Source organism: Poecilia reticulata, chromosome 23, assembly GCF_904066995.2.
Source record: "Poecilia reticulata chromosome 23, P_reticulata-male-v2, whole genome shotgun sequence".
Taxonomy (NCBI): Eukaryota; Metazoa; Chordata; class Actinopteri; order Cyprinodontiformes; family Poeciliidae; genus Poecilia; species Poecilia reticulata.
The window spans coordinates 17,840,802-17,857,837 of NC_088852.1; the positions used below are offsets into that span (position 1 = coordinate 17,840,802).

The 17,036-nt window shown below is 40.5% G+C and overlaps 2 protein-coding genes across 4 annotated transcripts in view; one reads left to right on the forward strand and one right to left on the reverse strand.

The window, feature by feature from the left end:
* chst11 (carbohydrate (chondroitin 4) sulfotransferase 11) overlaps positions 1-847 on the reverse strand; it is a 74,539-nt gene extending 73,692 nt beyond the window's left edge. Inside the window, exon 1 of one of the 2 annotated variants that reach the window (XM_008401508.3) lies at positions 505-847. In XM_008401508.3, coding sequence (XP_008399730.1) covers positions 505-607 — 103 coding nt within the window. In that variant the 5' untranslated portion in view covers positions 608-847. Of the gene's footprint in view, positions 1-489 lie in introns of both variants that reach the window. The other variant, XM_008401507.3, reaches the window with a different exon arrangement.
* A 9,224-nt stretch (positions 848-10,071) lies between these two features.
* nfyba (nuclear transcription factor Y, beta a) lies at positions 10,072-14,873 on the forward strand. Of its 2 annotated transcripts, none has more exons than XM_008401509.3 (7): positions 10,072-10,218; positions 11,590-11,683; positions 11,760-11,890; positions 12,963-13,160; positions 13,238-13,316; positions 13,796-13,878; positions 14,331-14,873. In XM_008401509.3, the coding sequence occupies exons 2-7, from the start codon at positions 11,590-11,592 to the stop codon at positions 14,361-14,363; spliced, it is 618 nt and encodes a 205-aa protein (XP_008399731.1). In that variant the 5' UTR covers positions 10,072-10,218; the 3' UTR covers positions 14,364-14,873. The 2 variants fall into 2 exon arrangements, with proteins under 2 accessions (XP_008399731.1, XP_008399732.1); XM_008401510.3 differs by lacking the exon at positions 10,072-10,218 and adding an exon at positions 10,242-10,509.
* The last annotated feature ends 2,163 nt before the right edge of the window (positions 14,874-17,036 follow it).

The window sequence follows — 17,036 nt, forward strand, 5'->3', positions numbered from 1 at the left end:
GTCACATCCGGTGCCCACGCGGTGCCACAGCTCCGCCGCTGCTCCCCGCAGTGCTTCCCGTCGCCAAGACACGTTTTTTTTTCCCTCTCTCTCATTATACCAAGGACAAAGCCTCCCTCCTTCACCGCTGTCCTCCGCTACCCGGCGCAAGCATGCCCCCATGCCACTTGTCTGATGAGAGGCAGCAAGTCCGGCCACATCACAGCGCGCCGTCTCCAACACTTCAGCAACCAAAAGGGCAAACAAAAGCGCAACAAGACAGCGCAACGAGCGCTGTGGATGCGCCACACCAACTGCTCCGCGATCTGCGCCTTCAAGCGGGATAATTACTCACCCGCTTGCTTTACTGTACAACCCGAGCATCGACGTGTCAGCGTGCCAAGAGGCCACACACACTCTCTCTCAGACACACACACACACACGCATCCTCACACACAGACAGCTGTAAACACACAGGAGAGTAACAGAAAGAAGACATGAAGCTCCTACCTGGCTGGAACATACTTTGAAAATAAAAGATGACCAAAATAAAGGATCCCAAACAAGTGGCAAAAAGCATCCGGCATATCCTGCTCATCCTCATCAGCTCGCCCAGAGTCTGCTTCATCAGGACGGAGAGGCTGCGGGCTGCGGGAGGGGGGACCAAGGGGAAGTTCCGGGGGCTCTGCTTGGTACTGATGAGGACTGTTCGCCGGTCAATGAGCCAAACGCATCCAGCTTGGACCGTACCACAGCGGCGCTGCTGGACGGGTGTCCGTCCCCCTGCTCTGAGGAAATGAGCTCGTCCACATGTGCTTTCTCTCTCTCTCTCTCTCTCTCTCTCTCTCTCTCTCTCTCTCTCTCTCTCTCTCTCTCTCTCTCTCTCTCTCTCTCTCTTTCTCTTTCTCTCTCTTTTTCTCTCTCTTTTTCTCTCTCTCTCTCTCTCTCTCTCTTTTTTTTTCTCTCTCTCAGGTTCTGCTCGCTCAGAAACTATTTTTTTCCTTATTAGGTGAACATTTCCAATACCTATTTCTAAATGGATGAAATTATTACTTAAGCCGTAAAGATACAAAGTAAAGTAAAACATTTAACCTGTTTTACTTTATTTACCTGCCAGAGTTCTGGAAGTTACACTGTATTATTTAGAAATAGAAAAACAAGAAACAGAATGTGGAGAAAAAAACCCATGAACTATTGTCTGAGTTGAATCAAGTTTAGAACATTTCAGCATCAAGACGTTTCAAAGTGTTTTTCATCACACAGTCACCAACTATGAAACTAAAATAAACCATCACATTTTGACATCAAGTAAATATACATCAGATAAGTTGATCGATGTTCCACTTACTACTAATCAAAGGCAACTCTCATCATCAGGTTGGTTTTAGCCGTTTTTTGGCTTGGCTCATTAATTAAAAAGCAGCGAGCCAAGCTGCTGTCAGAACACTGCAAGGATGTTTTTCAGAGACAGACTAGAGCAGCAGGAGGATGATACTGGACACAACCAGGAGGACTGAGCTGACACAGCGGCCGTCTCCTGGCAACCTGGACTGGAATGTGTTGCTGCTATCACTCACAATTTTTACCATTTAAATTGACATTAACATTTTGTTGATATCTCTATGGCGTCTTTAGAAACTTCATTGATCGACTTAACAGACTTATGCTAAGTAAAAAAAAAAGAAAATAAAAACATAGTTAGAATACCACCAACCTGCAGCGTTGGTGGTATTTACAGCAAGAACCTGAACTAAATGAATTCCAGTTTGATCAGGTAACCAGTGCAAAGACATTAAAATATCATGTGTTCAACCTGAAAAAGTTGAAGTATCTTTATGTGTCGTTGAGAGGTGGAGTTTGGAGCAGGGCGTGGGTAAACGAGTTGGAGCTTCATCTACGATAACATGACCATTGCCGATCAAGAGGGAAAAAAAGAGTTAAGCCAAAAAATAAATAAAATAAATCCCCAAAGCTCTTTATTAACTGGTCTGTCTCTGTTCCAATTCAGGAGATTTGGATCTTGACTAAAAGATTCCAGAAAGCAGCAGCGGCAGATAACAACAAAAATACTGGTGGGTATTTCTGATGTTGTGTTAAACATATTTAGTTTAACACAACATTTGATGTGGAATATATGTGTGTTGCATGAGTACTTGGGTAACTGGAGGCTGGTTAGTGTTTTCTAAATGAGGTGGATGCTAAGGGTCAGCTGGTAGCGTTCGTGCATCTGATTTGGATTCCTACTTGGAGCTTCCCTTTGAAAGTTTTCCAGGGACATCCCACCGGGAGGAGATCCTGGGACAGACCCAGCTCACACTGGAGGGACTGAACCCTTTCTTGCCTAAGAACACCATTGGGATTCAACAGAAAGAGCTGGAAGGCGTTACCATGGAGACAGAGTTGTGGGTTTCCCTGGCTCCTAGACCGAGTGCTTCAGCAACCCAATCTGAGATGAATGAAAGACAGCGGACGAACCGAAGTGAGCTGACCTGAAGGTGTCAGGTTTCAGAGCTGCATGTGTTGTACGTGGACATGTTCTAAAGACGTGACAGAAAAACTAATAATGATTATTGATTATTACCAACAGGACTGGTCGTCACTATTTAACCACAGCAGAGGAACTTCCAGCTTTCAGTCTCGGTAGAAGACGCAGAGTTGAGACAAAAAATACACCTACATTTATGAACCAGCTGCTAAAAATATGGGCTACTTTCAGATATGATTGATTGGTTGTATTTTAGTACATGAGCAAAGGAAATGCTGTGTAAAAATGTTTCCTTCATACATTTTGGGTTTTGTCCTCAAAGACAAAGCAAAAGTCTTTCCGTTTTCTCCCATCAATTTACCCTACTGAAGTTTAAATATGGATCTTTAAACATATAGTAGTTCATTTATCCCAAATTTTTTCCACAGCAATTTCTTCTACTTGCAGTATTGCTGGGGTTTTGGGGTAATTTCACAGCCATCTCCTGGTTTCTGCCAGTTGATGAAGACGGATGTGAGGAAATTCAGAAAATGAGCAAGAGGACAATACCGAGAGTAGACACAAAAAAAGTTTCCCAATAACTTCAGCCAGTCATAATAAATGTTCTGTTCTGTTGCATTGTTTGCTGTTCCTCGCTACATTTGTTCCACATAAACCTCACATACAAAGCAGAGGATGTGAAAAGGTTTGCAGCACAGAGGAGCTGCAGTGGTTGTTATGAGCTGTCAGTCACAGCAACAACTCGGCACTGTGTCTGACTCCTGTTGATAAGAAACTGAATTGACCCTTCATAACGGCTCCGTTCACTTGGCTGCTCTGCAGCATGAATGTCTCTGCTGATATGTTTCAGATTCGGGCTTCACAAACAAGAAGTCTGGTAGCCCAAATCAGCATGAGGCATTATTAACGGCAAAGACCTCATCACTGCAAGAATCAGCTCATATCCAGTTCAACCATTTTATCTTTGTACCATTTAGACAAAGTGATGTGTTATCTTGGTGTAGATTATGTGTTTCTAGATCAGGCATGCGCAGAGGATGGGGGTGGGGGTGCTTGAGCACCTGCCCCTTTTGCTCCTTGCCCCCAAGTGCCCTTTTGGTCAAATTAGTTTAGTTTGTTGTTGTTGTTGTTGTTGTTTTTTTTGTACAACATAATAAGCCCTCTGGTCACCTTGTTACCTTTGACCTTTTGCCCGTGACGCATGACGCAATTGTCTCTCGCAGTGAGATAAAGCGGCTAACTGCAGAGCTCAACGTAGCGAACGTTCCAGATTACAGAACAGTTTTCGGTGAATAAAAAAAAACGTTTTTGGTGAATAAAGTGGAGTAGACTTGCTACTTGTCAGATGACGGAAAACGTTGAAGTATCGTTTCTGCTTCAGCTCGGAGTAGCGGCTTAAGCAGAGAGGTAATGAAATACAACATCTGATCAAAAGAATCAAAATAACAGATTCTGGTTATTCAATGATTTAGCAACAAAAATGGTTTTTGAATTTAAAATGTAAATTATTCTGGTAATGTCTAGTTTACAATCGAAAATGTGATTTATTACATTTAATTAATCACATAACCTGCAATTAACTTTATTAAAAAATTCTTAGTCCAGCCAATGTAAAAGACCATATTCCCTCAAGATCTGACTAGACCTTTTCTGTTTTAGGTCAGTTAAGTTGACCAGAATTATGTTTTTTTTGCAAAATGCCAATTTAACTTTCTTCAAATCTGGAATTTGACATACTATTTTCTTAGTATTTAGGCTCATTTTAAACTTCAGTCAGATATTCTGGGTTTCCTCTATTGAACAAAGAACAAAATGACACCCAGGTTTTCAGTCATTTTATGAGCCTCACATTTCCCTTGTGAACAAAGGTTATGTATGTTATGAGTGCATATATGAATTTTGTGTCTACTAAAGTTTTGAAATCTTCTCCACATTCAGCTGCATGACCACCTACACTCTGAACGCTATCCAAGGGCAGTGGGCATTGATGGATGGACCTCATTGTAAAATGTTAACCTTGCTGTGAGCCGTGCTCAAGGTTTTACCAGCGCTGCACTCTAATGGAATTTTTTTAGCAGATGCCAAAAGAAAAAGCCCCTTGGAAGTTTTTTAATTAGAATATCTGCCTTAGAAAAAGAAGGTCTAACGCTGAGATATTCAACAAAGGAGAGTAATGTGGACATTTTTTTTTTTGTTTTTAAGATTTTTGTTACCATCGGCAGAATCCCAGGAGACAAACAGGTAAATGGAGAGCGTGGATCTGTGGTGGGTGGGGGGGATGGAGGGCTTAAATCCTCCATTTATTTGAGACACTAAATTTACTAGATCAGGCACGATTTCATGTGATAAGTGATTTCATGATAGAGGATGACAAAGAACATAAAAGAAGCTTGTCAAGATCCCCAGCCTAATGCCTAAATATAGATCCAGGATATTTCAATAAACTTTCAAACAATAAATCTGATTCATTTTAATCAAACATTCTGTTAAACTGTGGTATTGTGTCTGAGCCGGAGGCCTGTGGGTTTGTTTCTCTCTGACAGAACAGAACGTCTGTCAGCAGCAAAGCTCCTCTGTCAGATTTCACCAGGCAAACTGACCTGCAAACCGTTTCCACTCCTTCCTGCTTCCTTGCATCAGGTAACTATGTCTGACAGCAGGATGATGCCTTCAGCTGTTTCCCCTCGATGTGAAGATGCTGGGCCTTTGCTGGGTTTGTGTCAAATGAGGTCTGTCCTCATATGTCCTTATGTCCAAAGAAATTCCTCTCTGGGACTTTAAGTTTAGCTAGAAATAGCTTTCAGTTCTTAAGTCATTTTGTGCAAAAATATCAAATTCTGGTCTGTCACTCAGTTCAGTTCAGCTGAGATAAAATGAAAAACAATTCACACAACACACTGAGGCCACAGAACAGTAACGAACCCAGGCGAGACGCAGCAGAAAACTGTGATTTCCACCCCGTCGATCTCAGGATAAAAACAATGTTCAAAATGAGACGCATCAAAAGTGACACATAAAACTCTCTTCTCGTGAGCCGGATGTTTTGTATCATCTAACCACCATGTGTGGCACATTTCCATCTGTAGAAATGAAACAAAGCACAGCTGAAACATGAGTGATTGCAGTATAATCCCTCTCATGAAGCCAACTGGGAAATAACAGAAAAATTAGTTTATTAGTAATAATTTGCAAAATGGTGCTATCTTGAGTCAACTCTGAAAATAACTTCTATGTGTGTTTTAATTATATGCCAGGCCTTTGCAATGTGAACTCACATCCAAGGAGGAAAAGCTGTTATGTTACTAAAGTGTGTTATGCTAATGACCCTGATGGGAGTCCTTAATTTGATTTGCGTGTGTCCAATACCATCACTTCACTACATGTTTAGTAGCATGTCTCCAGATATTGTGACCTTCCTAAATCACTTTTTGCCAAAAGTTTTGTTGTTTTTTTTTTGCCTGAAACATCTATTGGAAAGAAAGAGGTGATGATTTTTTTTAAAAGTAAATTTTGCCATTATTTTAGGAAGGTGACAATATGAAATGACACAACACTCTGCTGGCCACAGTGGTTCGGCTAGCTTTCATCAATCATACAATCAGTCCTACAAACTAGGTCAAGTACAGATTTTAAGCTTAAATTTAACAAGGGCCAAAATGTGCTCATTACAGGTCCAGGATGGCATCTCCCTGACTGCAGCTCCAGCTGGATGTCACCATCGTTTGAGATCAGCTCAGCAGCTAAAACAAATGCAACCTGGATTGTTTTTTTATTATTATTATTTGCTTGTTTCTTTCATCCAACATAACACCAGAGCACCAAAGCATTTCTAACCCATTCACAGTTAGAGAACAAGAGTGTCACAATGTGATCAGAGACATATCACACACCTTCAGAGAGTGGTCACAGTGGATGTCAATAAACACGTCATCACCAAAGCGCCAGCACGGCAAGAGGACTAATTAAAGCCCGAAAACAAGCAGACATCTGTTTCTGGGGGAGGACAGCCTTACAGTACGTGGTGAAGGAATGTCAGCTGCTTTATTTTCTACAACAGTCAAAACAGCAGAGGTGAAACACACACACGCACGCACACGCACGCACGCACGCACACACACGCACACACACGCACACATACACACACTTCCATCCGTCTGAGAGCTTTGTATTGATTCCATTCATAACCCAGACATTTTTTGCCAACCCTAAACCGTTCCAGTCAGTCCAACTTTGTGTTCATGGTTAAGATACTTGACCCGCCTTGCCTGCTGGTGTCGGTCAGAGGCCAACAGGTGGCGCTGATGTGTGGCAGCCTCCCCTCTTTCAGACTGCTCCAGGGCTACAATGTAGCTCACCACTTTAACAGTGTGTAAATGTGTGCATGAATGGGAGGATGTTGTGTAGATTGTAAAGTTTTTCTGAACCGTAACAACTCCAGCTTAAATGATATGTTTTTAAAACTCCAAATACCCAGTTTTGGAGGCGATAAGAGCAGAGAAAACAAAAGAAACAATAATAAAAAAAAGAAATGAGATGACTGATGAGGAGCAAGCTCACCCTGTTGGCATCTCTAGAAGAGGAGTCAATGGGGTCGAGGATAAGCACTTTGCTTCTCAACCCCAAGCCTCCTGAGGCAAAAGTCACACAGCGACTGAGACGAGAAAAATTAAATATTTATACAGGTTAAGTAGTGTCCTTCTCAACATTCCCAGATCTGCTCTTTAATCTCATTTACACTTGGCTTGAAGATCATCCTATTACCATAAACCTCATTATTATGATAATTATCTGAGCTGTGCTTCTGCAGGGAGCACATTTCCTGAGCAGGTCGGCCATAATGATGGTGTTTTGCTGGTTAAATGTCCCCTAGTCAATAGTGTGATGTTGTTGCAAACACCCAAACTCACAGTCCATAATAATGAAATGAGAAGAACAGGAAGTGAATCACAAGCAGAGAGAATCTGCACACAAACTGAAACAATGGTTATTAAATCGCTTAAACCTGCAACTTTCACACGCCTGCAGTGGCTGCAAAGCGTTGATGCTGCTCGGTGACCTTTGACTTTCTGATTTGAGATTTCGACTTCAGGTGGGACTCATGTTGTTTTGCAGATTGCAAACTTTAAAACTGCAAGTAGAATGTACTGAAACCATCAGAGCCACTTTTTAGCAAAAGAGAAAGAAGATTGGGTTGTTGATACCTGGTAGTGAATGAGAATCATTATGTTTAGGTTTTCAGTCATTATTTGCTTTAAAAATGGAATGAGAGAGATGGAAACCAAACCTATTCATATAAATCACGCTGACATTACATTTTTAACCTTAGTTGTCCCATGAGAAAAAAAATTTTCCCTGAAGGATGTCAAGAATGAGCTGTGAGATCTCTAAAACTACGGCGTCGCCCTTTTCCTGCAGCCCTGAGATGGATATCACATGTAGTAGTTTTTGCAGCATTTGCAAGAATAACTAGGGTCAGTTTCTGAGAAAACTGATTTACAAAATTGGTTGTCTGCAGCCAATCACTTCCAACACCAGCAGTTCAAACAGCTGTACAGATGCAGTGAGACCTGGAGTTGTATGAAATCACACAGAATCGTTTCTTTTCTAGTAATTTTCCCATCTGAGTCTTCACTGGAGCTTTTGGTTCAGCTCTCTGATTATAGATCCGACTTTGGGAAGAGTTCCCAGACAAAGATTTGTGCTGGTCTGGGATTAATAAGGTCATTAAATATAGACTAACCAAAATCTGCTTTTTGGTCATGATGGAAAGTAGTTGCAGACTCAATTTAGTCCTGGAGTAAGATTAAAGCTCACAAGATTATTTTGTGGTTTTATTAATTAAAGCCCACAGGAGAAAGGTTTAAAGTCAAATTAATTCTGGTTGCCAGTAAAAATGAGTGATTACCGCTAGCTGGACCAATAAAAGTAACAGTTCCAATATGACAAAAAAAATCATCTTTGGCTTGTTACACCAATGCAAAACTGAAAGGCTCCTCTACCCTTTTTCACTTTCAGAAGCAATGCTTACATTTGTCACACAGTCAGTCCTGAGTCCAGGTCGTCTGCTGCTGCTCACAACCTTTTTTTTTTTTTTTTTGGCATGTGGAACCTGACAACCTTTCAGAGTGTAGCTAGAGATTCATGTGGTGTCATGAATCTCTAGCTACACATTAACAATATGTTAATTCATTCGCAGAATTTTCATCACTATTATAAAGAATCACATAAAGTTAATCTGAGCCAACAACTTGACTGAAGACTCCAGAGATTACAGAGTGGAAAGGCAGACCTCTAAATTACTGAATGTCAAGTACTATTTTCAGTGTATGTTTTTAGGATTTTATGTGACATAAAACAACAAAGTGTGGCATTTGCATTCTTGCTGGTAGGAGAACCTTTACAACTGGGTCTCAGTTCTTCAGGCAAAGCTTGATGCTGCCATGTTTTACTGAGCATATTGTGTGTTCAAGGCATTATTATTGTATATAGATCCATTTTATCTGGTCTGATTAGATGTAAATAGGACGTTATATGGCTTTCTTCTCATCAATCTTTCATTAAGGCCAGATTTATGGAGTGATTGATGAATATTGGTTCAGTCGGTCATTTTTCCACCAGAGATGTGGGTGTCTGCAGCCGGCAACATTTACTGCCCAGACCAAAACTTACAATGGTGGAATCTGGTATGAACACTGCTGCAGATTCAAAGATCACCAATAAACATGCATGTAAGTATAAATTGTTTGGATATAGCCTTTTTTAAATTCAGTTATAAATTCAATGATGTTCACATAAATTGATTTGCTGAGCATAAAGAGCTTTACTTATTTATGAAATAATTTATTTTTAAGATTAGTTGTGCTAATGGCAGCTTTATTTAAACTTTTAAAAACAATCACATTTAACATGGCAAACTGCAATGAACTGGTTTATAAGGGAAAGGTCAAGAATTTAATAAAATATTCAATCAAAATACTGAATTCCTAACAATGTTCTATTTTTTTATATGAATATAGGATTTTAAGAAAATCTTCGACTATTAAAGATTCAAGGTTTTAAAATATAATGGCGCCATCTAGTGACAAAATACTTCAATATAAAATCTCAAAATTTTCATTTGTGGGGTAGTGTCCAATAGGTTTTAACACGCACGTTGCTTAATTATATCATTTATCACAGGTTAGTAAAAACGCAAGCAGCAAGACGCTGATTGTACTGTCTACGTGTTTCTTTGAAGTCTATTACAGAGATTATTGCTTTAATTAACTCTAATTTTATTCCATATAAAACTCTGCTTTTATAGATATTTCTTTTAAATAATTATATCTGACATCATACTTCACAAAATGAATCAAACAATAAAGTAATACACGTTTTGGCGTGAGCAGGTGCGTTCAAATGTTATTTTAAAAGTAGGGATTTAAAAGCCAAACGTGAATAAAGAAATCATGTTCAATATGGTATCTGTCATTTTTATTCAGCTCCTTTGTCTGTGCGATGAAAAAAAATCAGAAAAACGTTTTATTTTACACGTTATTTCTAAAAAGAACTCTTTTTTGACTAAATAAAAGCTTTCATATTTCAGTTTTCTAATATCAGAGTTTACAAGAAGTCCTGGAATGCAGCACGGCCCCCTGCTGTCCAGCGGGGGTAATGCAGCCACGGCTCCGCGCTGGGACTGGTCGTTTCGCAGCCATTTTCTGTCCAACCAAACAGCCGCTTCAGGAAGGTAACCAACCAGGGCTTCATTGCAGGTTTGTGCCGGGCTCCGGCCAATGATTGCTAACGGATTGCTTGTTAGCTCGAATGGAAATGTCCGTCACTGCCTGATTTTTTCATTTGTTGTCTGAGTGAATGAGTGCTGCTCATCAGGAAGTCTGTGCTTGGCGAAACTTAAAAAATAAGCGTTAAACATTCCGGCCTGGTTACGTCTTTCTCTGCTGTGCGTGACAAAGAGCAGGCCGACGCAGACGCGGGTTCCAGTGGATTTGCAATAAGAACGTCCGCGAGGAACATTATGTACTCGAATAATTTACCTTCAGAAGGTAATATCCCATTGGACAGAAGCTTTTTAATTTGCTAAAATAGTTGGCTCTTTGGAGACAGTCTCATCAACAAAGCTAGCTCAGGGGTTTTGGCCTCTCAGGAGCTAACATTAGCAGGCTAACAGCTGCTAGCTAGCACACAAAACAACATATTACTGCTTTTAAGTCTAACAACAAATACTGGGTCTTTTTATGGCACATACCTACAATTTTCCAAATAAACTACAGCGCTAAGTACTGTAGAGAGCTTACTCTATCATGTTTTCATTAACTAGAATAAAAAACCGATGGGAATTTTCCAAGACAACAGTAAATGTGTCGAGCGCCCTGTTGCTAGGGTGATTTTTTAATTGTAATTCCATGTTGGGTACATGCCCAACTGGCTAGTCATGGTGTTGTTGAGCTTTGACAGATACTGTAGAATAGAAACAGCAACTCAGTTTGTCCGATAGAAAACACTAAATAGGTCAGACTAAGATGTGAAAATGTTCCCCCAAAAAGAGAATTATTTTCCTTTTACTTTATCTTGTCACACGAATATATTCCAGATCATTCCGTCAATTTTATAACCAGAATAAATACAACATTTTCGGGTGGGGAACGTTTTCAGAAATGTGTTCCTACCTCTTTCCTCCTTATGGAGACATTTTTTCTAATAAGTCAGCTTTTTGGATGATCAAGATTATTTTGAGGTCATGCAAAACTGCTCTTTATGTGATATTTTTGTCTGTATATTTTTCTCTTGCTGTTGAATGATGAACGGTGATGTTAATAGTGAGGCCTGCAGCGCTGCGTGGTGCTCCTGGTTGTCTGATGCTCTTTTTGGAGAAAAGCCCCAGCGCCGCTCCACAGAACATTCAGAGCAGCTCCATGTTTTCTCCTCTGTTGTATAACAGCTCTCAGTGTTGCTCAGGACTGGAGTTGCAGCTCTTCCAGGTGCCACATTGGAACCTCTGCTGGCCCTGAGTGAAAGTGTAGTGATGCCAATAAAATGTTTATGAGACACTGATTCCAGCATGGCTGTAAAGGTGTGTGACTTGAGACTGCTAAAGTGTGTGTATGTATGTTTTTTTTTTTCAGATGGACGGAGACAGCTCAACCACAGACGCCTCTCAGCTGGGCATGACTGGAGAATACATGGCGTCCAGTCATTATGTTCTCCACCCCCAGGACGGTAGGAGGAGCAAAGCTTTCGCTCAGCCCTTCGCTCATGAAACAGCTGATAGATTTAGTCTAATTGTGCTTTGCAGATGATGGGGAAGAGAACATGAATGACCATGAAGACGGCGGAACCAAGGAGAACTACAGGGAGCAGGACATCTACCTCCCCATCGCTAATGTGGCTCGCATCATGAAGAACGCCGTTCCACAGACTGGGAAGGTTGGTCAGGGAGGGGAAGAAACGAACCCAATTAATTCAGCTTCTTTCTGCTGCGCCAATTCACAACACGTGATAAATCAGCCCAGATTTCCTTCATTTTGGGAGATCAGATACAAGTGAAACCAATCTTCTCTTATCTCATCTTTCCCCACAAAGGTCTGAAAATCAGTCACTGTTACCTTCTGCTCAGCTGTGAGAGGTTCAGCCCACCGGGTCACATCTACACCTCAGTGGTTAACACAAGTCTCTCCACTGATGCTAACTGATTCAACTTTGTCACTATATTTAGCAACTTTTCTAACAAAGAAATCTGAATCTGCAAAGATCGTCCAGAAAACTGCAGTCGGTGCCTCAATGCACTTTACAAAGTCATTCCATCCATTAATACATATATCTCAACTAATCCTAGTTATCAAATAGTGCATTAAGTTCAGTTTATTATTCTGATTAGCTTAAAGAGTTTTCAGTCTTAAGGAAACCCAGCAGATTGCATCTAGTCGTTGATTCTCCTGGACCAGCAGGGGGCGACAGACAATCACTCTCCTTGTGATGTTTACTGTCCAGAAATCCTTGGTGCTCATCTCCATTGGCAGAGCTGCACTGATTGCAGCTCCCCGGCCGATCACCGATCTATTAATAGCCTAGTGTGCCGACACAGATTTAATTTTTGTCTGAAAAGTTTCTAAATGTAGCAACAAAGTTTTTAAGTTGGCAACAGACGTGAGCGGGTCGGTCAGCAGAATAGAAAAGGACAGTGGCTGATTTTCATACATTTGGGGAGGGAGATAAGATGAGATGGACTTCTTGTGTACAAAATGTTAATGTTAAAAATATAGAAACCTGAAGTCAAATACAATGAGAATGCTTTTGAAGTAAACAAAAGCAGGAATCAGTTCAGTCAGAGGTGCAACTTTAAAGAGAAAATGTCCCCAATAAACAATTCAGTCAAAAATCAGAACATTTTTGTCTAGATATTTTCCACCGACTCCAGAAACGTTCTTCAGATCAGTCCAGTTCCTACTGAGCAGCAGACACTGAAGCTCTGAGTCTCTGTTCCTCTTCCAACCCACAGATCGCTAAAGACGCCAAAGAGTGTGTGCAGGAGTGTGTGAGCGAGTTCATCAGCTTCATCACGTCGGAAGCCAGCGAGCGCTGCCACCAGGAGAAGAGGAAGACCATCAACGGGGAGGACATCCTGTTCGCCATGTCCACGCTGGGCTTCGACATGTACGTCGACCCCCTCAAGCTCTACCTGCAGAAGTTCAGAGAGGTGAGGCCGCGTTTGCAGCGCCGCCGTGGTAACGCTTCACTGTTGCCATAGTAACACAGATTGCTTTTTTCCCCCAGGCGATGAAGGGGGAGAAAGGGATGCCGGGGGTGGCAGTGGGAGAAAGTCTGGGTGAGGATCTGACAGACGACGGCTTCGGTAAGAGAATCGCTGTCCTCTGGGTGACCAGCAGCTAGAGCAGGGCATTTATCATGTCAGTTATCTTTTATCGTGAAAAGATGAGACTTTTGATTCATTGTTGTCACAATAAGCTTCAGTAAAAAAACAAAAAATTTTTACCGTTTTCTCCACTCAATAAATTTTAGTAAATTCAAAAATCTATAAATTTTAGTAAATTCAAAAATCTGAATAAATGCATTTAGTGTGTGCAACTTATTGACAGAAAGCCCTTTTTAAAAGTAAGTGGTGTCCTGATGAAGCCTGTTCCAAATGAGAATGTTTTTGTTTGTGGCACTATGCAGCCATACAGTTAGCTAAAAGATAAGTAATGAATAGTTTTTTTAAATCGGTGCTGCAAAATAAGACGATAAGGCCAAGTCTGTTTCTCCCACTCCTACCAACAGCTGAGGTTTTCCAGTTCATGCTCCTGTTTTCTGACTTTTCTTCTTTCCCCTCAGCCAATCCGCTTCCAGCTGGGATTATCACAGCAGATGGTCAGCAGCAGAACGTCATGGTGTACACCACCACCGCATACCCACAGGTACAGCCCCCAGTTCTCATTTGAAATCTTTGCTATGTGGGGTAAATTGATTCATTTCACACATTTATTGCTGTAGATTCAGAGGTAATGAAAACCCAGGATTCAGTTTCCGCCTCAGTTCTTCCTTCCTCTCAACTTTCCACCAATATTAAATCAGGGGTTTTTATCTATGACAATGAAGTCCAGTTGATTCACTCATTAAGTTCACAATGGTGAATATATAGTGGTGCACATACATAAAAAAAACAATTAAAAGCCTAAAACTGAATGTGATGTAGAGTAGGTTAATAGTTTTATAGCAACAAACAAAACAAAAATAATGATTGTGAATAAGACATAACTCTTTCATCTAATGCAGTACCTGTGTGTACAAACCAACCAGAGTTGGGTCTGATCCTTCAGGAACAGCTGAGTGGATTAAATACCGTTCCCATCGTTCCCACCTGTTTCAGATTCCCACCGTACAGCAGATCCAGTTTTCATGACGAGCGCCAACACCAGGCCCTCCTGCCGGGCTCTTACCCGGGGCTCACGCTCACCTGATGACCTCTGACCCTTCCGCTGGGAAAGGCCATCCAGTCGACTGGAAGGGAAGCATCCGGAGAAGCCCTCATGTACAGAGAAATCACTACCTGTTTCGTAGAGTGTGTAGTTTCTAGTCGTCAGGTACCAAACGTTTGGAGAACTTCCAAGTCAGCTGGGAGATGCAAGGCTTTATTTTAAAAACTAGTCCTCTTACCTGGTTTAGTGTTGGATTATGTTTGTGCTTGTGTATCAATGTGTTTTGCTTTAAAGCGTTTTTGACGTGTTTCAGTTCGGGGGGAGGATCAGGGTGGGTCTGTGAAAGGAGGGGTTTCTGTCCAGGCTGGTTTTTGAACACCTGCGTTCAGAAGGAGCCACGTTGTCACCTTCACATTAGATCAACAGCTCTTTTTGTAAGTGATCACATGTGCTTTAATGTTATGGAAACCTTTTGAATAAAAATTCAGAAGTGATCTTTCAAGCGTCCGTTCTTTAACTTCTGTCATTTACCTTGAAAATTAGAGTATCTAAGCACTGTCTGTGAATGTTTAGTGGAAGGAAAAAGTGTGCACAGCTGTCCTAATGTGTACAAATAGGGAAGACCCCCAATCAGGAGAATGAAGGCCTTTAATTTCACTGTTTTTTTTAACAGTAATATGAGAGAGACCTTATGCTCTCTCTCATATTACTGTGAATAAAATGTATTAAAACTTGTGGCTGTGTCATAAAAATCAAAAAGCTCAATGGGTTGGAGTTTAGCTTCCATCAAGTGCTACATATTGGTTCATTTAACACAACTACAGAACAGGCTGAGCATATGGATGTAAGGATTCGGTCACCATAAATGATTTAATTTGACATATTTGATTAAATTAAGCATTTAGGGTTGGGCAGGAAGTGAATTTTATCAATCAAATGTTTGTCTTTTAAGATTTAGTTTTAGGAAAATCTGGATTTTTTGGTTCCTCACTGATGTATCTCATGGTTACCTACCATCTTGTTGGACAAATGTGTTTTACAGCTCATAAAAGGGATGACTGGAAAAAAAAGCCAATTTTTGAAAATATTTTCTGTCACTTCTATTTGTTTCTTTCAGCAAGAAAAAAAAACTCTTAAAATCAGAAATTGAATTAGGTGTGAAAAATTCAGAGATGTTAATTCTAAGTTAAATCGACCCAGCCCTAGCATAACGTTTCTAAAAATTCCAGAAAGGTGTTTCTGAAACAGCAGCTGCTTGGGTCAAAACTTGTCAAGATAAACTAGACAAGATGTCCAGCAGAGATGACTGCAGGACACACTGAGCAGGTCAACATGGTCCACTGGAGACTTTATCACTCCACCATCCATAAAAGTTTCAGATCATCAAAAACATTTTGAAATCAAAAATTAACAAAAACTTTTAATTACATAGACTGATACAAACATACTGATGTTTTCAAGCCTTTGATTATGATGGTTTTCTGCAAGCAGCTATTCAGTGTGTTCAAATGTTACATCAGACCAATGAAGAACATTTTAAAAAGCAGAAATGTGGGTTTAGTGTAAACCATGATTAACGCCTTCTTAAAAGTTATTTTGAAATTATACTTTTAATCTGACATGATTCTCATGAATATGACAACAGGCCCATTCAATGAATTGAAATATTATTAAAAAGTCTTAATTTCAGGAACTTTATCACAAAGTGATAAAATCTTCTGTTTGGATACAGAAAGTCTTGTAATGTTTCTGTAACCAAAGCTTTACTCTGGAAACCTGCCGTGGATCAACACACTCTGATTAAAACACTTTCATCTAATTATTCATTTCTCATGTAAACGTCTTAAAAGTATGTGGAAGTGAACTGTGGGAACATTAAGAGTAATAATCTGCTAGAAGAGTTTCAGTCAGATTTGAGAGCTGATTGTAGAACTGAAGGAACACTGGCTAAATTCAATAAACTAGAACATACTGTATATTCCAATGAAGCTCATTTGTCAGATTAAAACCTTTTGATAATAATAACCTTTAAACAGGTATTGAATACACTGTTCATCAAATCCACATTTCTGTTTCTAATTTTAAATGTCATGTTTTTATGAGCTGTAGTGGAAATAAAGGTTTTCAGGATTTCATCTGTGTTTTTCACTTACTGATTAAGTTCCTTAAAATAAATAAATATTCTAATTTTAATTTATTGAATGTGTACAGGAGTTCAACATTTGTAGCTCCTCATGTATCTCCTCACTTTGGTCCTGCTGTCATTCTTGAGACGATAAATTCCTTCTGATATATTCTACATATAAAATATCAGGTTTCCTGTGGGTGGTCCCACTTCCAGCATTCCAGTTATGGAAGCAACTCCTGTAAAGCCCCATCAGTGCCCCGTCAGACTCTGTCAGGCCCCTCATAGATCCTGTTAGGCCCCCGTCAGGCTCCCGCCCCACCAGGCTCATTTCCTCCTATAGAAGCTCAGGGATCGGCCCTTAGACTTTTCCCCAGGAAGCTCCTGTTGGCTGTTTCCTGAGCCTCTCCCACTCTGTGAATAAACAGCACACTGTCTGCCAGCCGACTTTCACATGCCTACAGAGATGTTCATTCAAGTAGACACACACACACACACAAACACGCACACGCACACACACAAACACACACAC